Source organism: Wolffia australiana, chromosome 19 (genome assembly GCF_029677425.1).
Source record: "Wolffia australiana isolate 7733 chromosome 19, ASM2967742v1".
Lineage (NCBI taxonomy): Eukaryota > Viridiplantae > Streptophyta > Magnoliopsida > Alismatales > Araceae > Wolffia > Wolffia australiana.
Genome location: NC_135853.1, coordinates 1,825,587 through 1,846,606, shown reverse-complemented (window position 1 = coordinate 1,846,606; position 21,020 = coordinate 1,825,587). Strand labels below are relative to the sequence as shown.

The 21,020-nt window shown below is 36.1% G+C and overlaps 2 protein-coding genes and 1 non-coding gene across 3 annotated transcripts; all 3 read right to left on the bottom strand.

Annotated features, from left to right (window-relative positions):
* Positions 1-3,594: 3,594 nt before the first annotated feature.
* On the bottom strand, positions 3,595-6,903 carry LOC144715818 (valine-tRNA ligase). The gene is made up of 4 exons (XM_078590822.1): positions 6,582-6,903; positions 5,512-5,687; positions 4,633-4,825; positions 3,595-3,884 (listed from the first exon to the last, which is right to left on the bottom strand). Exons 1-4 carry the CDS (start codon positions 6,655-6,657, stop codon positions 3,661-3,663), a joined length of 669 nt encoding a protein of 222 aa, XP_078446948.1. The 5' UTR covers positions 6,658-6,903; the 3' UTR covers positions 3,595-3,660.
* Positions 6,904-6,937: 34 nt separating this feature from the next.
* TRNAI-AAU (transfer RNA isoleucine (anticodon AAU)) lies at positions 6,938-7,011 on the bottom strand. The gene has a single exon. It is a non-coding gene; the product is annotated as a tRNA-Ile (tRNA).
* Positions 7,012-13,090: 6,079 nt separating this feature from the next.
* Positions 13,091-16,988, bottom strand: LOC144715914 (uncharacterized). Its single transcript, XM_078590914.1, has 3 exons — positions 16,952-16,988; positions 14,979-15,315; positions 13,091-13,508 (listed from the first exon to the last, which is right to left on the bottom strand). Exons 2-3 carry the CDS (start codon positions 15,277-15,279, stop codon positions 13,231-13,233), a joined length of 579 nt encoding a protein of 192 aa, XP_078447040.1. The 5' UTR covers positions 15,280-15,315; positions 16,952-16,988; the 3' UTR covers positions 13,091-13,230.
* Between the last annotated feature and the right edge of the window lie 4,032 nt (positions 16,989-21,020).

The following is a 21,020-nucleotide window of genomic DNA, read 5'->3' as shown; positions in this document are numbered from 1 at the left end:
CTTGAAGAGTACTCCCCCCCCCAAATTCTCAACTACGCTGGCGTTCACTCAACGGCTTCTGCTGGGGTGATCGTTGGGGGCATCTTCGTCCCCACCCTTGCCCTAGTCCTGCCAAAGCCTCCGTCCCGTCCTTCTTCGACGAGCGAAGTTTCCCCAAGGCCAACGGTCACTTCCCCCGATCTTTGCCCGTTGCACCTTGCCGACGGAGTCACGGTCTGCCTTACACTGGTCACTCCTCCCTCCCTCTACCCTTCTCTATTTGCAGTATCGTTATCTCTTTCAGTGCCGCCCTCGACTGCTCAACTGCCCTGAGAGAACTTTGATGACGAGATAGGGATAGGCACCTTCTCGTGTTAGGAACTTTCTTGACGGTAACTGACTAGCTGGTCAGCCGTGATGGTACGGACGCCACCGGACAGTGACACGTCCCCCAACCGTCAGTCTTCGAGCTGGCCCTTGGGTCGTTGGGAGCCAGGGCAAGGCTTATCATTCCCTCTGTCACATCCTGCCCTACGCTCCGTGCCGTGGTCGCTGCGTTATTTTCTCGTCCAATTTTCCCCTTTAAATTTATTTGCAATTCAATTTCCTAGCATTCTGCCTGTCATAGTTACCCCTGTGGCGCAACGCGAGGACCCGAGCACGTCATGTTACATCATTGTTTGCATTCTCACTAGTGTTCTTACACACAAGTGATTCATCTTCGCTCTTAATAAGCCGTAAGATCCCATAGCCTCATAAAATCTAATATTAAAATTTCTCAAAGCTTGGTTTAATCCATAAATGAATCTTTGTAACCTCCACAGTTTTCTTGTAGATTCTTTTAATGCCTAACTCTTGGCTTGTATCATATACACCTCCTTCGTAAGTTTTATGTTATGAAAACAAGTCATGACATCCATTTGACAGATAGTGCATTCTGACTTTGTGACTGTGGTAATACATATCCTAAAAATAATAATCATGGAAACTTTTGAGAATGTTCCATTATAGTCCATTCCCTTTTCAAAATACACCCACTATTAGTTTAATATCATTAATTTTGCCTATTTATCTGCATAAAAATGATTATGTGTGTTATCAAGCATAAAATAGTTAAATTAATTTTTGGCGTAATATAAGGATTTCTCTTAATTCTATGCGTATTTATGAAATTTCCAACACTATATTCATAGAGCAAATAATTTTCTCAGAAAATATAGTTTTGGGCTGAAATTTTAAGGATAGCTTTATCTCTCTTTCTTATATTCATCTAGACGGTAGTACATATAAATTAATGCCTCTATATAAGTAAAAATCATATTGTAATTTATCCTACTTTAGTAAACATTCAAAGTGGCGATGCAATCACCCACATACCCGAATGTGGCATGATGCTAGTTCTAAACATGGGTTAGATGAATTCAACCCCGTATATCTGTCATCCAAATGCATGACCATGCAGTTTGAGATTTTTATTATTGATAATCATAAATAAAGTGATATTTTCATATTGATTCAATTTATTTCCTTATGTTCATAAAAATGGTATTAAATACATTTTTAAAGCTTTAAAAATTAAGTATTATATTTTTAAAATGAAATTCTCAATTTTCTACACTTTATGGTGTTCGAAGAAACATTTTTACTCCAATTTCACAAGGAACCTTTCATATATATATATATATAGATATATATATAGATAAGGGGATTTTTATATTTTAATAAAAATAATATACTTTTGGAGTTTATTCTATTTTTATGTTTTACGTTAAATTCATGAAGAAAATAATTTTAAAACCAGAATTATGTCTCTAGATTTATCCAAATTATGGGTTTAAACCAGAATTTATTTTTTTGAATCCACTCTGCCATATGTCATGGTTTGATTTATTTGGATTGTGGTTAATCATTAGGCACGGTGAATGGGTGGGCATCAAACAATCATTGGCTGCAGCCAATAATGAAAAAACATGTTCCAATGTATTTTTTATTATTACTTTCTAGTTAATGAAGCATGCTCAATAGACTAAAAGATGCCCTTTTTCTAATAAAATCGCTCTACTTGAAATGATTTCTTTTAATTGTGAAGGACATGTGGCATTATGTGGTTTAATATTGGGAAAAAGGTGCAATAATTGCGTTGATATTTTCTATTTCGTTTCTTTTTTTGCAGAAAGTTGGTAGCTAGCAACTGGGTGCTGCATTTGATGGCCAGAAAATTAATGCAATTGTTGGGAAACTTTACCAAAATTGAGGACATGTTTGAGTTTTGATTACCAATTCGGATTTTTATGCCGATCAGTGGCTTAATTTGCCAAAAAAAGAAGACATGTATGGACGGAGCAATGAAAGATTTCTTTTAACGCATATTACAGTGCAGTGTTCATAAGATCTTATAATTCTGATATTTGTGGTGTCCATCCATAATGTGGGCAGAGAAAATATCAACCGCTATGATTGTTTAACAGTGAAGAAAGAAGTTTTGTAGAAGCAACGAGTTGCTGACAAGTCCCAAAATTTTCAAGATTTTTCTCAGAGAAGTTTAAACACTTCACATTTATCTTCCCTACTGACATACAGGGAGTCTATTCTTATAACTTTGAGTTTTATGTTTTCAGTTTTTATGAAAATTCACTATGAAACACTCAATTCAATGGTTTTTACGTGAGGTGCTTCAAAACTCAATAAGATGACCATTGTTCCTATTTAAAATTAAAATTTCCAGGGATAGGCGTATTTCTTACAGTTCAATAAGGGTCTTCCTGATTGTGGTAGTTTCCATTAAGATCATATATGATGTTCATTGAGATATTTTTATGTTATCAAATGTAGACATTTTATTTTGCTATAAAATCATGAATTATTCTGGTATACTTGTGAGTTGAATATGAGTGCGTCTAGCTTGTCGTATGATGAAGTACGTCAATTAATATTTTATTTATCTCGTCAATTGATATCTTCAGAAGTCTCTCTTATTTCTAATTTTTCAATGTATTTGATGGGATAATGTGCCCCAACCATCGTCAACAATGTATTATTGGATTGTTTACTTCATAAATCTTCTCTTATTTCTATGAGAGCACAATTTCAGAATGTTGTTGATGGTAAAGTTTAATTTCAGTTTAAAATATTTGAATTCCGATTTTATTAAAAAATGGTATGATATTTTCAAACCCAACTGATTTTTCTTGCAAGGAGCTTCAAGCATAAGTGCAAAAATTGTTGGTGCGTTTAGGTTCATGCACTGTATAATCATCATTAGCTGATTCGAAATTAATCACAAATTTCTCATTTCTTGCAAACTCTATTTTACATTGACAATCCTAGTAATAATTCATGTAGCGAGTAAAACTTATTAATACCATTATCATCTCTCCAACGAGTATCTTAATAAAGTATGATTATCACTTATATTAATTTTAAATAATGTCATAGGCGCAAGAAGTTTTTTCACTTTGTAAACTAGTAAGTACATTGTATAAAATGAGAACTTTGTTAATTTCAAATCTTGGAGAAGGAAATGAGTTTAACATATAAAGATTTTGAAAATCTCATTTTAGCAAGGGAGATTCTATAGTTTATGATCACCTGGGAGCAAGCTGGAAGAAAGAGACCTTTCCGAGAACCCACATTTTATCAGAATCTATATACATAAATCAAAAAAGGTAAAGTTACCGTGAATTATAAAGTCCCCAAACCAAGTTCATCTTCAATGTCATCAACTTCTGCAAAGAGCTTTAGGAACCGAGTCTGTTCTTGCTGCCTCTTTCTATGTAACCACCATCTGTAACCAATCACTGACACTGCTACTACCGCCATAGAAACCAAGACACTGATGATTATTATGAACACTAAGCTTGTTCTGTGACCTGCCGCCCGGCTTTCAGATACAGAGCTGGGAGGACCTAAAAATCAAGAAAATTTCTAGTCAGATATTAAATGTGGAATGTGATTTCTGATGATCATCTGCACTCCATATTGGCACCAAAAAAACTTTTCTTCCAGGAAAATCTCTCTCTCTCTCTCTTGCCCACCAGTGAAATCAAAAAAATTTAATTATTTAAAAATCATCGTCAATTTGAAAATTATAACAGAATACATAGATCATTATAAGGAATTCTAATAAACATGTACCCATGTTATACCAACAAACTATCTTATTTTTGATATGCGGGAGAAGAAATATGAAACAGCCCACAAACATAGTAAAAACATCAATCAATGTTTCGAACATAAATAATTTCGATCTGGTTCTTTGAGGATGCCTCATCTCTCTCTCACTCCCTCTCTCCCTCTCTCTCTCTTGCCACCAGGTGAAACCAAAACTTGTACGCGAGAAAACTGCATCATCCTCTCTCTCTCGTTCATACTGTTGAAACCTAGACTTGGACACTAGAAGACTGGCTCCTTTCTCTCTATATCTATCTATCTATCTGTTCAGCACCACCTATTCATGAATCCATCCATCGATTCTACAATACAATTTCCATCTCTTTAAGTTCAAACAAGACCTTACTGGTGCTTAAGCCTATCTTCACCATTAGAGAGTATCCAATCACATATTTAAAGTTTCTTGAGTTATTCATGCAGAAAAATAAAAAAACAAACATGAACATGATCTCAAAACAAAGGTTTTTTTCTAAGGTCACTAACCATCCTTGAGAGGCCTACATTCGGGGCAGGAGAATGTGGCATTGAACTCATTTTCCTTGAAATGAATATACTTTCCATCGACAAAGTCGCTGGAACAGAGCTCCCATTCATCGAAAACATCAGGTGACTTTATAAAATCCCTCTCGTACAAACCACACCTCCTGCACTTCCTTTCTGGAAGTTCTGTGAGAGGCTGCAGATGAGACATTTTTAGAAAAATTGGGACACTGAACGAACTCAGAACGTAGAATTATTGATTACGAATTCGAATCCCAATTGGCATTATAATGTTAGATCCGGTAGAATATTTTTCCAACTGGAATCCTGGAGTTCCTAATAGGGAAGAGCGGGAAAAGAGATAGAAGTATCAAGGATAAAAGAGGGTTCAACTTCAATTCATTATTCTTCTCTGGCCTCCTAAGGGAACATCTTTAAATATTTAATGGGAAAATCTACTATAATGATAAAAGTCCAAAGTTCCCCTTAGCGGGTTGAAATGGCAGAAAAAACAGTGGAAATAAAGAATGTTGTATGCAACGGAAAAGAAAATTTCAGATGAAACATCAAACGTTTATAGAAGTTTAATTCATGTGGAATAATTTACTAGGAAGAGGCTGTCCCTCAAAAGTTAAAAGGACAACATGGCGTCGCTAGGAGGTTTTAACAAAGGAGATTTTAGAGCGTTTTGATCGATATATGTAGAGAGAGTGGGATTAATTCATCGACCGAAACATAGACCAAGATGACTAAAGCTCTCATCGTTGACTGGCCATTGAGGTATAAAATTCAGAATTTATAGAAAAACAGAAGAAACATTCATTAATTACGGAACAGATAAGAGACAGTAAGAGAGAAATTATTTATTAATTTTTCACAAACCTGCCAAGATTCTTCGCCCTTGAATGTATATAGCAAGTTGACCTGCGTTACATCAGGCAATATTGTTCTTTTCTCTCCCTGACACTGAAAGAAAACTGTTGGCCTGCCGGGTATAAACTCGTGAGTAGTGAAAATCTGTATCGATTCCAGAGTGACGACCTTGAAGGAAAAACTTCCTGCGCAAGAAATTAGAGGTAAATCTTCGTATCACATATTCTGACTTACTATTATGACCAATCAAAGATGAAACGAGTAAACATAAATTGTACTCTTGTACGAAAGAGTTAACGATTCTTCCAAAAAAGAAAAGAAAGAGTTAATGATAGAAATCCAATTCAGATTCAGATGAATACAGATTTTTTGACACCGACCTGGAGTCCATATAAGGTGTTATGGAGTCCATAATTTTTTCATTAGCTGAGCACCTTGCCTAATTTTAAGGTTTTAAGTATGTTCTTTTTCACAAAAAACGTTCTGCAAGGTTTTGTGGTGGATTGATGAAGTCAATTCCGTTTTTCAACTATCAAATGATGAAACATTACAAAGTCAGAGCCGTCTTGACCATTCAATGCTATATGAAACTATTTGAAGGTAGATACCACTTAAACGAATACATCACAAATGGAAAACTTTCAAAAACTGGAGATGAGGAATGAAGTCTGGAAGGTATAATGACAAACAAATCTTAGAAAAAAGAACGATAAGGCTGTCATTATGTTTGAACAAGCGTATGCCGTAAGAAATTTCAAATCGAACAAACAAAACTAACCCTGTGAGAAATTCACCAATTTTCTGATGTTTTATTTGATATCCTGTTGATCAAATTGCCCAGAGGAATAAAAAATCACAGATTTAATATTGACTGAAACTTGAAAGGAAGGATAACTTGACACAGAAAATCACCAAAGCCTAACATAGGCAACGAGCGAAGAGAAAAAATTCCATAAAGTTCTACCGAAATCAACCAATAATCCGAACCCATCACACCCATAAACATAAAAGAAATTTCGATAATTTAGACCAATATCGGACATCAATCAAACAATCGTAAGTGGGTGGATTCAGCTCACCTCCAATTACGCAAGCCAGGAAGACAGCGAAGCAGTAGAATCGAGGATAGAAGAGACGAGGTTGGGCCCCGATCATGGCGTATTACAATCAAATTGACCTTGAAATGCGAAAAATTTTACCAAGAATCATGGGAAAGAACAACGGGAAAGATCTGCCAGCGAAGAACGCGATTCTCTCTGCAGAAGAAGAAAAAACTACGAAATTGTTGTACACCGACTGATTGATTATGCCGGAGTTGACGAGAATTGTTGAGCATTAAAAACCCCTTGAATAGTGAGAAATTGGGAGTTGGGCAGAAGTAACCTTCAGATTATAAAGGGGTAATAAAAATTGAATGTGGATAGAATGAAAAAAATGGCCCATGCAGGTCTCGAACCTGCGACCTTCGCGTTATTAGCACGACGCTCTAACCAGCTGAGCTAATAGGCCATGTTACAAAATCAATGAGTCAAATTTATATAAATATATTTTTATTAAATTAAAATTTTATTGACCATTCTCTTCTCATCAATTTTATCTGTGATGTATTCTTTAATTTAAGTTTGATTTTTTATTCTCTGGATAATTGTTTCCAGCAAATAAATGTCTTCTGGAGGATGATTCATCTCCCACGAAGTCATGCCTTTCTTCGCCTTCACCACAGGCCACACTTCACCACAGGATCACTTTCTATGCCCAAAGAAGCACCATGAGTGAGCTCCATTACCTAGATCCCTTTACTCTGTTTGGGGACCTTCATGAAATAAGTGGTGTCAATGCATGCTTAATGTTAGTTAACCCCGCTCTTAGAGTACTATAGCCGATATGTCAACCATCAAGGCTTGGTCCAGTCCCTCCCCCTACAAAAGTTATTAGTCAGTTATTCTTTTAAGAAGAAGAAGTGTTTTTCAAAACTCTTGCTCCTAAGCTTTTGCTCGCTCACTTGCGTCTGAATCTGAAGATTCCCTGCTTCCGCACCTTCGGATAACATTTACTTTATTCTTGTATTATAGAGTGAGTTTGTATCAATTTTTTGGAGAACCAATGTTATTGACTTGTAATATAAAGTGATCTGAAAAAGACTGTATAATATCAGGTATTCAGTATTTCAATCACATTCTTCACTTTCAGGTATCTAGAAGTCAGCAGAAAAAAATTGGAGCAAATAAAGATGGAATAGGAGATTTTCTAGAATAATTTAGAGGTAAGAGAGTAGCCAAATCAATCTCAAGGCTAGGTTACCTATTGACATGAAAACATAAATTGAATCTATGAGATGAGGAATTTTTAGGAGTGGGGTTTGGTGAAAGAGGGAGAATTACATGACTATTTGAGGACCCCTTACAGTCTAGGTGATACTCATGTTGGAAAATCATACCCCCTTCACCTGCTTATGATAGGACCTGGTGGTGAAAAGCCCAACATCTTAATTAATAATAAAAGACTATTCTTTTGAATAAATTCCTAAATTTTTTTTCAATTTGAAATTATTAGAATAACAAATTTACAGTGGTTGAAGTTCCTATCATCACTCAAAATTGAAACATGTATCAAAGGTTGAACCATTATTTACTGATATTAGATGTAACATATCAAATGCCAGTCTTCTTAATGATGCTTTCAGAATAAACGAGAGTTCTTGGCTCAAATTCTCAAATCCTCAACCTAAAAGAGCATATGATGTCTCTATTGGGAGATGTTGAAGACCCATTTGCCATTTCCTACGTTGAAAAACCTAAATTCTAGGATAGCACTAGAATGTTTACATAGAGAAAAAGGCTAGAACATTCAAATCAAACATGCAAGAGATCATACAAACATTTTTGTCACTTCCCCCAAGGGCCAAGAGATGATTTTTATCCAAGGATTTTGATGACACTTGAACTCCCTCTCCAAAAATCGTGCAGAAAAAGAATGTATCAAATAAATGTGATGCACTAGGCCTCCAACAATAAGTTGGGAGCAGAAATCCAAAATGATATACAAAGAGAGGGGAGAAGAGATTAAATATAAATACCTTAACTCTCTCAGTCATTGGATTTAATTCCAAGGGTTTGTAGGGCTACGATTAGTTGATTTAAAACCTAGATCTACATTCCCTCCTCCCCATATTTGTAAAAAGAACTTTCAAACTAAAATTGTGGGTTAGTTCCAAAATTAGTGCCTTAAGTTGACTTGGTTTTTAATGAGGTTTAAATGGGTTCAAGAGAGTGCTTACTTGTGTTTTGGGCCTCGTTTTAATCTAGGAGATGGGTTGGGGTTCTGCTTTCCTCCCACTGTATCCCAGATTCACCATTTCATTTACCTAAATGCCATATATAAAATAAAACTCCAATAATATGTGAGAAATCTATTTGACTCTAAGTAGTCAAGTGGGGTTAGTCTCAAAAATTAAAATTACATAAAAACATATCTTAGGAAATAAATCATAAGTGTCTCCTTTAATCCTTTAATGGTAAATAATGAAAGTGAAAATATAAAGATAAGTGGTAAAACTGAAATGTAAAACCACAATTTATTGATATTATCAATGACATGTTTCTACCCATCCCATCTCTGGGTATATTTGGCGATATTTAGCAAGCTTTTTAGTGACAAAGATTATTTTTTTAGGTGGTACTGCAACATAAGCAAGATGATTATTCCCTCGGGTGATATTGCTACAGCAGGCCACCAATCTTACTACTCGACACCTTGCATGACAAAGAATTAAACTCTCTGTTGAAGATAATACTAATGACTCTCATTCCCCTTGATATCATGTTCCACATTATTGTCATTTCATGTAACTATAAACTATGTTCCTTGAATCCACAAGGACATGTACGTAACCTTTGCATCCACAAGATATGTTTACATAACCATTTAAGCACTCCAACATCAAGAAGATCATACAGAAGAGAAAACCTTTCAAAGAAGTAAAAGTGTATATCAACTAATAAATGAGTACATGGGGGGGCCTCATATAGGCATTAAAAATTACAAGGTCCAAAAGGATGTGACAACACATGCCACATCATATGTCATTTTTTATAGTCCTTGTAAGATATTAAAAATATAAAAATCATATTTCTACCAACTAGTAAATGACAAAGGGAGGTGTTTGGTTTTTAGCAGACCTGAAAAGTCTTCCAAATGATAAAATATGGATTTATATTCACTAAAATGAATGGAAAGTCTAGGAATAACAAAATCAAGATTTCTGAAAACTCATAGATATGCAAGAGTCTGCCAGAAACCAGATAAATCAAGGAATAAATGCAATGGTAAAAAAAGAAGCACCATTGACAAGATAAATGTCATGATAATCTGGGATCTTTGGAATATCTGCATATCTGTGTGGGAACCTCTAAATTTTCAGCTCTGACAAAAGGTGTGTCACAATGACATATTTACCAGCCAAGCTCTTGTTGGGTTCGGGGCCTTGGTTTGTCCATGAAACACGTTCCATGGATGCGGAAGCGTGTCGATCGATTCACAATCAATCTTTAAAATGGAAAATTGAAAGTACATTTTGGGGAACTCATTCTACCCTTGACTTTGCCGCTCCGAGATCGTCCTGAAGCTGTTCACGCGTCCGGCCTCTAGAAGTATCCACGCGATCACTCGGCGCTTGGATCTCCATGTCTTTTTCTTCAACTCTTCTTGAAAATTTTGAAGATCTCCTCGCCATGAAGACACTTCCTTGGATGAGTGGAGAAGAGAGTGGAGAAAGGGAGGGGCTTAAAATGAGACCCCTTTCCCTCTTTACATTTCACTTAAGGTTTTTCTCAAAAACCCTCCAAAGTAAAATATATACACCAATGCCCTTATGACCTTGTGCGTGTGACCCTCTAGGCCCATGTATCATTCTAGTTAATAAATTTAATAGCCCAATAACATGTATTGACCAATCTTATTAATTAACTATATCAACATATAGATTAATTAAATAAGGATCAATTTAACCAAATCGACAGGTTAAGTTTCCAGCCCGTGGGGTGCCAAGCTACACCTCGTGCTCTAGAAGATACCAAGTAGTCTTGAACTCTCTCATGGAACCTTTAACGTCCTTGGTTGCCATATATGTATAATCCATCATCCACATGAGACTCTTGAATGACTTAGCGTATGATTTATCGTCAAACCCTAATCCTTCATTCAATTAGTACTGATGCATAACGGAGATCATTGGAGAACGCCCTCTCCAATATCCTCACTACCCTGGCCAGAGATTTTTCTTCATCGTCTTCCTCGAGTCAATCTCCTCTTATACCAAGGGTGAATGTTCCCATCTTGACCATTCAATCTTCTCCGTAAGCTTCTTACTACATCTAATCTATAACTTATTTGAATCCCATGATTAGAGGCTCGTAAGTCATAGTCAAATCGTAGTTGTCCACTCACGAGATGTCCTTGGTGTCTCAGGTCAGTGGATTACTTATACAACTGTGACTTGAATCTGATCGATGTTTAGATGTAATACCATTCAGGGATTCGAACGAATCAATTCAGTGAACTCTTTCTCCAAAGAGCACCCACTATCTGCCCTTAGTGTCGCCACACTAATAGCTACAAGATCAGGCATACTTATCGTATAATTAGGATCAGCTAGTGCTATTCTATCCAAATAATTTGATGTCCATCTTGACTATCCATCGAATAGGAATATTTAGAATACATGTTTAAAGACTAGTTATCACTCTATGATGATCTCGTCATAATTCACTAAGTCATTGCACATATTCATGGACTTCATTATAAACATCACTCGGAATAATAATGAACGCAAATATTTTATTCAATGAACTTAAATAAACATTTGATTGGCTTGACGGCCACATAACATAAGTGTTACAAAGATCTGATATATGAGAAAGATGTTCTATCAAAATATCCCTCTGAAATGTTCAAATTAAAATATATTTAAGACTACATTTTACAAAAATAATACTTAAAAATTCAGGCCTACTAACCTACCACTATAATGCTCAATAAACATAAATAGGCCATGTGTTGGTTGTTACTTGGACTACATAAGTTGCGGAAAAGCTCTAGTGGTCTGTGGTTTGTGCCAGGGAAAATAAGTGTCAAAACATTTTTACATGATTGGTGTGAGTAAGAAGCCATGATAATTTGCATATGTTTGAAGGATCAGATAGAGTAGTTGAGACAAGTCCTAAGTATTCTGTTTATGCTTACCTAGTATTTTTATGAAAGATTATTTTTCTATGTTTTAATATATATTGAAAAAAGTTAATGTTTGAATATAATGTTATTTTCCGTTGATTTTTCCTCTGCACATGTTTTTAGTTTGTATCTTTAAAACATTCATAGTTTATTCTAAAATCTCATGGTTTATGTGTACAAATAACCCAGTTCATGGTTCCTTCCCCTTTACTTCTTAATTGGATTTGAAAGCATCATAAATGGGATCTGAATTGATCTTTGACTACCATTATTGGCATCTAACATATTTTACCAATACAAACATTGCTTTGAATGTATTGTGGGAAGCCTTACATTATAAGAAGGCTTACATTATCATAATGATTTCACAGATGGTGACTCGTTGAAATGTTACTGCTTTCCTGGAAGCTCACTCACATCTACTTTTAGACCTTAAAATCATACGATGAAATTATTAACTTTAATTTAAGTAAAATATTCATGTTTTGTTTTGATTTTTCCTCCTTGCAGATGGAAATAGGATAATAGGATGAGAGTAATGTTTTTGAAACGTATCATCAATTTTTTGAGAGAAATGTGTCTTTTTTCTTATTTTCAATCATCAATTTTCATGTGACGAAACTCAAGGGAAAGATAATGAGAAAGAAATTACAATTACTATGTATTGAAAGATGAGGTAACAACTTAGAGTGGTTAATTAAATTTCTTGAAGTGAAGATTTTGACTAACACTATCAATCTTAGTTTGAAGTGACAAAATTCAGAAGTCAGATAACCTCTTTAAGGTTATTATTAACCCATTCATTGAATTGATCATTTATTTTGCCAGAGATTGGAATGAATTTTTCTAGAGTTTAGTACTGATTAACTTGCTTTCTGGATTTGAAATCCTGTAAATCATAATAAAGTGTTATTCATTGGTTGTTTGGAACATGGGAACTGAATAACATTTACATTAAAATTAGCGCGATCATAGCCATACCTAAGTAAGATAATATTTAGATGGATGAAGCGGTTTAATTCCTCTAATGATCAAACAAAGGGATTTTAAGAAAATCAGTTACTTTAATTTTCTAGGGACTTGCGATATTTGGTGTAATCGTCCCGATTCATCTGCTATCAACGACTTGTGGATATTACTAAGAAAAATGATATATATTGAAAGAAAATTTGGAGGATATTTTTACAGAAAGTAGATCCATATAATTATAGATCTTAAAAAATGTTCAATTGAGCGAGTTCAAATATCACAAGGCCCATCCAGATCAATCACTGGGAGAAGAAAAGACTCTGACATTAACTTTCTTTAAAGGATAAATTTGGGAGAACTTCCTCTAATTGAACTCCACGTGATCAAGCTCTTCGCATTCGGGTGCAGAAACCCAAGGGAAATAAGGAAGATAAATGTCATAATATCCGCGTTAAGATCTTTATTTTAGCATGGATGAAAACAGTAGAAAGTAAAGCACCAAAGAAGAGCCAGTCAAGTCAGATCTGCAGCTTACTTCCACTTCTTTCCATGCTTGCCATGTTTCCCTCCCTTGAATTTGCCATGTTTCCCACCTTTGAACTTGCCATGCTGACCAAACCCATGCTTTCCATGCTTCCCATGCTTCTTAAACTTGCCATGCTGACCGAACCCATGAGCCGCATAGCCGCCGTAGCCCATGCCATGGCTCGCGCCGTGGCCCCCACCGTGGCTGAGATATCCCGCCCCGAAGCCAGCGGCTGCTGCAGCTGCGCCTCCTGCTAGCATCGTACCCATACCTGGTCCATGCCCTGAGACGAAAGCTCACATGTCATCTCTCTCTATATATATATATATGGGTTTTACATGATAAATGATTGAGCTCCTCTTTTCCCATGTCTCCTCTCTCTCTTCATTCCCTCTCAATCTCATAGTCTATTACCTTGATCTTTTGTCTCTACCTCGATCTCCATACATGTTTTCTCTCTATATATATATATATGGGTTTTACATGACAAATGATTGAGATCCTCTTTTCCCATGTCTCCTCTCTCTCTTCATTCCCTCTCAATCTCATAGTCTATTACCTTGATTTTTTGTCTCTACCTCGATCTCCATACATGTCATCTCTCTCTCTATATATATGGGTTTTACGTGACAAATGATTGAGCTCCTCTTTTCCCATGTCTCCTCTCTCTTCATTCTCTCTCAATCTTCTAGTCTATTACCTTGATCTTTTGTCTCTACCTCGATCTCCATATATACCTCTCAGATTCTCTGTTTCTGTCATTTTTGTCTCTAATTTCCATCTCCATCCCTACCTCTCTGTGTCTCTATTTTTATCTGTATCTCTATCTTTGAATCCATCTTCAATCTTCAATCTTCAATCGTGAATCGTCAATCTTCAATCTTCAATCTTCACTCTTCAATCTTTCATCTCACCTCTCTCTGGGTCTCTATTTCTATTTCTTCATCTCCCTCTAGATCTCTAACTCCATCATCCATCCTGATCTCTATCTCCATCTTCCATACTTATTTCTGCACCCTTCTCCCTAAATTTATCTCTATCTTCATATGCATCTCCCATCTTTATTTCTGTCCATATCTCTATGCTTATCCCTCTTCCGATCTCGATCAGTAATTCCGACTCTATATTTGTCTCCATTTCCATCTCTATCTCTATCAGCATCACTAGCTATACCTCCTGTTAAACATCTAATTTCATCCTTTTCTATTTTGACACACATGTAAAAAAGGTGGGCCATGAGTTATAAATGGCCCACCTATCTCTCTCCTACTTTCTCTTCCTTTTTTCCTTTCTCTTTTCCTTCTTTTTCTTTCTTTTTCTATCGCTCCCCAAAGAATGACCTTTTTGCCCCTTAAAATAGCCGTTGGGGCAACGGCTATATGACTGTTGCCCCCAACGGCTATCTTGAGAAAGGACTTAGCCTATAAAGGAAAGTCTTTCCCAACCTGTTTAGATGTGAGTTTTTCCCCTTTTCTCTGTATCAAAAAATCTCAATAAACTTCTTCTGCATCTTTCTCATTTGTCTCAAAAAGGCCTCATTTGTCCTATCTGTTCCCAAAGGCAGAATTCTCTGCATTCTTCACACCTCCATTTTCATCTTTATCGCTATAAAGATCAGTATCGTTACCCTTATATCTATCTCTTTCTCCAGTTCCATCTCCACCTTACATCTTTAACTCTATCTCTATTTAGAAAATTTAATAACAAGAAAAACATAAATTAATTTGAATTGAAGAGAAAGTAAAGAGTGTACCATGAGAACCCTGCGGCGCGGGATAGCCTTGGGGAGGGTAGCCCTGGGGAGGATAACCTTGAGGAGGATAGCCTTGAGGAGGATAGCCTTGAGGAGGATAGCCTTGAGGAGGATAGCCCTGAGGATAGCCTTGGGGAGGGTATCCCTGAGGAGGGTAGCCCTGAGGTGGATAGCCATGAGGAGAATGACCAGGGTGGTGCCCAGACGCATATCCCGCAAACCCAGAAGCTATGTTAGAAACCAGGCCCTTGTCACTGTGCTCTCCTTCATGATTCTTGTCCTTATCCTTACCACCCCCCATTTCTCTACAACAAAATCGAATGCAGAGATCTCCTCCCTGGAAGATAAAAATGAATTTCATTAGTTATGCAGAAGAGAGAGAAGAGTGGTGATGGAACTCATTGGTAAAGGAGGAACTAATACGACGTAGTAGATATAAGGGTAACATAAAGATGAATGAGTTAACCGAGTATCAGATCAACCAAATTGAACAAATAATAGCTCAAGATCACCTTGTTCATTGGGAATTGAAAAGGGGAAAACAAGAAGAGATCGAACGATTAATCTCTATTTCTCGTTATCATGGAATTCGTCATCAAGATGGATCGCCCCCCTAACATGGTCAACAAACTCATACTAATGCAAGGACTTTTATGCAAGGAAATTCGGAAATGAAAGAAGCGAGCTTGGTACTTGTCTGAAGATTTCACCACAGATTCATGGCTACAATGAGATCTACAACACAGAGAGAGGGAGATCAAAGGAGAGAGAATGTTATAGAATAGCACAAAAATGGATGTAATTGCCTCCCTGGAAGTTATAAGGATGTCATCAGATATGGAGAAGAGGTAGACCTAAAGAGTGAAAGGAAGGTCATACTCGAAATTCGCGACTACAGAGGGAACGACGATGATGAGCGAAAGATGTAGAGCGAAGGAGAAAGAATGGTAACTAAGTAGAACAATTTAATGGAGAGACCTCCCTGGAAGATAAAGAAAGATTTCACCAGATTAGCAGAAGAGAGAGATAGACAAAGACATAAAGGCGGGAGGTTGAGGAAATTTATGACTACTGTGGAAGCTGAGAGAGGGAGAGAGAGAGAAAGAGAGATGAAAGGAGAAAGAATGGCGACTAAGTGGAGACATGAAGAACATAAATGATCACGAAACTTGCATAGAAATAAGAAAAAAAATCGGCAGTTAGAGTCAGATTTGGTCATTTTGTAACACGGAGGGATAGAGAAAGATAAGGCAACGATAATGAGCAAGTGCAGTGTGCCTGGGTAACCATTTGGGCTTAGTGTTGGAGGACGGAATAATAATCTAGCATTTTGGACTAGTGCTTAGGCATCAGTTACTCCCAAAGATCGAAATCGAAGGAAGATCCAAGAAATAGATTTAAGAAAAGATGGAAATTACACAAATCCTTTGATCAAGGAATTTCGGCCCCTTCTACCTGAACCCAGATTTAAAAACGGGTTCGGATCTGCATATTAAATGCAATTTCTCCAAAATAAATATCCCTCCTAGAAGCTTCAAAGTAAGATCTTTGAAAATATAGAAACCGAAAAAACTTAAGTCTCAAGTCCCAAATTCAGCTCCCTCCACCCGTTATCGACTACATTTTCGACAAAGTACAGTAAAATCCTCGAATATAAAAATCTAAGAGAAAAACTTTCCCCACACCCGTAAACAAACCAAATTAGACAGAAAATATTGTCCTCCTTCATGCAAACCAATAGATTAAAAAAAATTCAATCGCTCCACATCCCCATAGATCCAAAAGGGAATCCAAACGATGAATTTCCACAAAAACAGAGGTCAAGAAGAAATACATCAAAAGGTAAGCTAATCTGCGGGAAGATCCGCGATCGGAGAAGTTAATTAGAATCAAACAATTTCCTGAACAGAGAACCAAACCGAATTGAAATGAAATCGTAACAAAGACAAGATCACGCAAGAAGAGATGCTCACCACACCCGCTAGCCGATCCCTCTCAAGCAAAATTCTTCTCCGGCGATCGAATCAAACTCATCTCCGTTCTTCTTTTTAACCGACATCGACGCAGTTGCGTGCCGACTTAGACACCGCCATCGCCGTTCATCTGAGCCGACGGCGATTCTCTCCGTTGATCTGGACCGTCCATTGGATTCCTTCACGAGGCATTGTTGACTTTCTCTGACTTTTCCACGTGGCGCTTTTTCATTGGATAATGTGATGTTCTATTCCGGCAGACACGCCTTGGACGCGGATAGTTGCAGACCTTCGGCTAGCAAACAACGTGGTGGGAGAAAAGAAAAAATAATTTAATGGAATTTCGGTTGATTTTTTTCTTAAAATCGTTTTTTTTATTACTCACTCGCTCTCTCTGTCTTATCTCTTTTGTTTCTCCCTCTTTCCCTCGTTCTCCTTGTCTCTATCCTTTTTGTGTCTCTCTATTTCTCTTTCTCTCTCTCTCCACCCTCTCTCTCTCTTCATCTCTTGTCATCTTTCTCTTTCTCACTCTTTTTCGGTCTCTCTCTCTATATCTTTCTCTTTCTCTCTCTTTCTTACTCTTTCTCTGTCTCTCGCTCTCTCTTTCTCCCTGCATCTCTCTATATCTTTCTCTCTCTTTCTTGCTCTTTCTCTCTGTATCTCGCTCTATCACTTTCTCTCTCTCACTCTCTCTTTCTCTCTGTATCTCTCAATATCTCTCTCTCTTTCTTGCTCTTCGTCTCTGTCTCTCGCTCTATCTCTTTCTCTCTGTCTCTCGCTCTATCTCTTTCTCTCTCTTTCTCTCTGTCTCCCGCTCTATCTCTTTCTCACTCTTTGTCGCTGTCTCTCGCTCTATCTCTATATCTTCTTGCTCTTTCTTACTCTTTCTTACTCTTTCTCTCTCTTTCTCCCTCATTCTCTCTTTCTCTCTGTCTCTCTCTGGCTTCTTTGTCCCATTCTCTCTCTCTCTATCTCTATCTTAACATTGTTTTTTTATCACTCTCTTAGCTCTCTCTATCTCATTCTCTCTCTCTCTCTATCTCCTTCTCTATCTCATTCTCTCTCTTTCTCTCTATATCCTTGTCTATCTCATTCTCTCTCTTTCTCTCTATCTCATTCTCTCTCTTTCTCTCTACATCCTTGTCTATCTCATTCTCTCTCTTTCTCTCTATCTCATTCTCTCTCCTTCTCTCTAATCTCCTTCTCTCTAATCTCCTTCTCTATCTCATTCTCTCTCTTTCTCTCTAATCTCCTTCTCTATCTCATTCTCTCTTTCTTTCTCTCTATCTCCTTCTTTATCTCTCTCTTTCACTCTATCTCCTTCTCTATCTTATTCTTTCTCTTTATCTCTCTCTCTCTCTCTTTCTCTTTCTCTTTCTCATTCTCTCTCTTTCACTCTATCTCCTTCTCTATCTCATCCTCTCTCTTTCTCTCTATCTCATTCTCTCTCTTTCACTCTATCTCATTCTCTCTCTTTCTCTCCATCTCTTTCTCTCTCTGTCTCTTTATCTCTCTATCTCTTTCTCTCTCATTCTCTCTTTCTCAACCTCTCTCTTTTGTTCTCACTCCCTCTCTCTATCTATTGTATCTCTATATATTGTATCTCTAACTTGTTATGTATCTCTAACTTGTTATTTATCTTTCTCTCTCTATCTATTTATCTCTCTAACTTGTTATTTATCTTTCTCTCTCTATCTATTTATCTCTCTAACTCGTTATTTATCTTTCTCTCTCTATTTCTCACTCCCTCTGTCTCTCGTTGTCTCTCTCTCATTCTGTCTTTCTCATTCTCTCTTTCTCACCCCCCTCTCTCTCTCCCTCTCTTTCTCTCTATCCTATTTAGCTGTTCACTTATAATTTTTTAATCAGTTCCTTGTTTGACCATCTGGTGTAAGTTTCATTTTTTATTCTTGTTTGAGCTGGTGGTTGGTGATGTGATTGCATGGATACAGTGAAATACCGAGGAAGTTGCATCTTAACTATACTCTTTTCGACCTTTCTTTGTAATTTTGTGCACTATTCAAACTGTTCTATCTATTTCTATTTTGACCAGACAGGGGCCCAGATCTTTGCCTTTTCTAATATAATTTTCCTCTCATATATTTATATTGTCCAGATCTTTGCAGGTTTTAATATAACTTTCCTCTCATATTTTTATATTTTCCAGATCTTTGCTGGTTTTACTAAAATTTTCCACTCGTACTTTTTATATTGCCAGGCCTCTTAGAGACTACGTATAATGTTTGATGATTTATATCTTCTCATCCTCTAATCCAATACAAAACACAGCATGGTTTTTATTAGTGGGAGGTAATCCTTTTTTAAAAAATCCAAGAATTTTATCAGTTTTGTTCAAGAAGAAATATGTGTCAATGTTGTATGTTCTTCTAGGATATGTGCCTCTAAAATATCATAAAGTTTATTTCAAGCTCTATTTTCCTTCTTTGTCAATAAGTGAAAAGATAGCTAATGAATGTTTCTTAAGGACTGGCAACAGATAAGTAACATTCCAGACTCAGATCACGATTTCAAATGTGTTTATCTACCAAGAAGGTGATCCTAACTTCATGTATTAAAGGGTGAATTAGAGATTTGTCCATTTGATGTTTTCCTAGTTTAGTTTCGAATTATTTATCAGAAGAAAAGTAGTTATAGATATTTCCACCAATTACATAGTTGACAGACTGATGGCATTGAGAGTGGCTGTAAATAGTGTTTTTTTCTTATTGCGCATTGACAAACTCTGTTTACATTTTAACGACTGTTTTTTTATCTTATATAAATTATCAGTTTACCGCTTTAATCTTAGGCATTCTATTGAAATTGAAAAAGGTTATAAGACAGTGATAGTTAGTTTCCACCAGGGAAGTGAGAATGATAAGGGTTGGTACCAAGAGGAGAGATGAAGATGGGGGAAAGATCCTAAACAATGAGATAACTCCATGGGATTAGAGGATACAAGAATGGACCAAGAGAGAATTCTCCAATTTCAATTGAGATTTTAGTTATGGATGATAGGGAGCAAATAAAAGAGAGAAAAACTCCTGATTTAAAAATTATATTTTATTAGAGAGAGGAAACTTTCTGGGAAAAGTTACTTCCCTTTGTTGACATTCATTATAACTCTTTTATTTTCCTGTTTGGGTTGCTATTGTTCCCAACCTCAAATAATCATGTTGTTTTATCTGATTGATATTCAAACATCCTTGTTTAGAGTTTCCAACATAACTATGAGGCATCAGTTTCTCTTTGCCTTCTGTGGTCAAACTTTGCTTAAATATTTAACTTTGGTGTTTTGCTAGATTTTTTCTAAAGGAGGGATTATCATACCTGAGCCTTGATTCTATACACATCAAATGCCGAGACTCGTGTAGATATATTTGTACTTGTTCACACTGCTTATGGTCTTCTGATTTCTTCTCTACATGATATTAAAATGAAACTATTATGGTTTTTATGAACTCATGTTAAATAAAATGTTTCATTCTTAAAATATGAATTTATGGTTTTATATTTAAAATTAAAATATAATTTTACTTTTACATCCATCTATTGCAGAGTAAAAAAAGTATGCATACATTTTTTTGAGGAATTTTCAAAATTCATAAAGCCTTTAATTGCATTAATAAATGTACCAATGGAAAGTTTTCTGCTGGAAATCATGGTTAGACATGAGAACATGTTTAAAAAACTAGAACTTAAATTTTTTAAAGAAACCAATTTGAAATTGAATTGATCAACTGAAAATGTTTGACCATTTAATTATTGGGACAAAACTTCTACCTCAGAAATGAAAATGTTTGGGCATGAAGATATGTATACATTGTATCTTCCATTCAAATTTAAGATGATTTCGACATGATTTGAATGGCTGAAAAAATAAGTCTAATGATACATGTGATTTGGCTAATAGTTAACTAAATGATAATTTTTATACATGTAAAAATATTGAAAAATGTAATTTACTCTTTATGTTTTTTTGGTTTTGCCAAAATAGAAATTCCATCATGAGATTTATGTTGTGGAATAATAGCAATCAAATTTAACGTTTAGAGTAAGAATCAAGACA

Coding starts and splice junctions, on each gene's coding strand:
- LOC144715914 (XM_078590914.1), bottom strand. CDS start 15,279: ATGGGGGGTGGTAAGGATAAGGACAAGAATCATGAAGGAGAGCACAGT. Junction 13,509..14,978: donor CGCGCCGCAGGGTTCTCATG/GTACACTCTTTA, acceptor CTTTCGTCTCAG/GGCATGGACCAGGTATGGGT.
- LOC144715818 (XM_078590822.1), bottom strand. CDS start 6,657: ATGATCGGGGCCCAACCTCGTCTCTTCTATCCTCGATTCTACTGCTTC. Junction 4,826..5,511: donor AGGGCGAAGAATCTTGGCAG/GTTTGTGAAAAA, acceptor TCTCATCTGCAG/CCTCTCACAGAACTTCCAGA. Junction 3,885..4,632: donor ATGTAGGCCTCTCAAGGATG/GTTAGTGACCTT, acceptor CTTGATTTTTAG/GTCCTCCCAGCTCTGTATCT.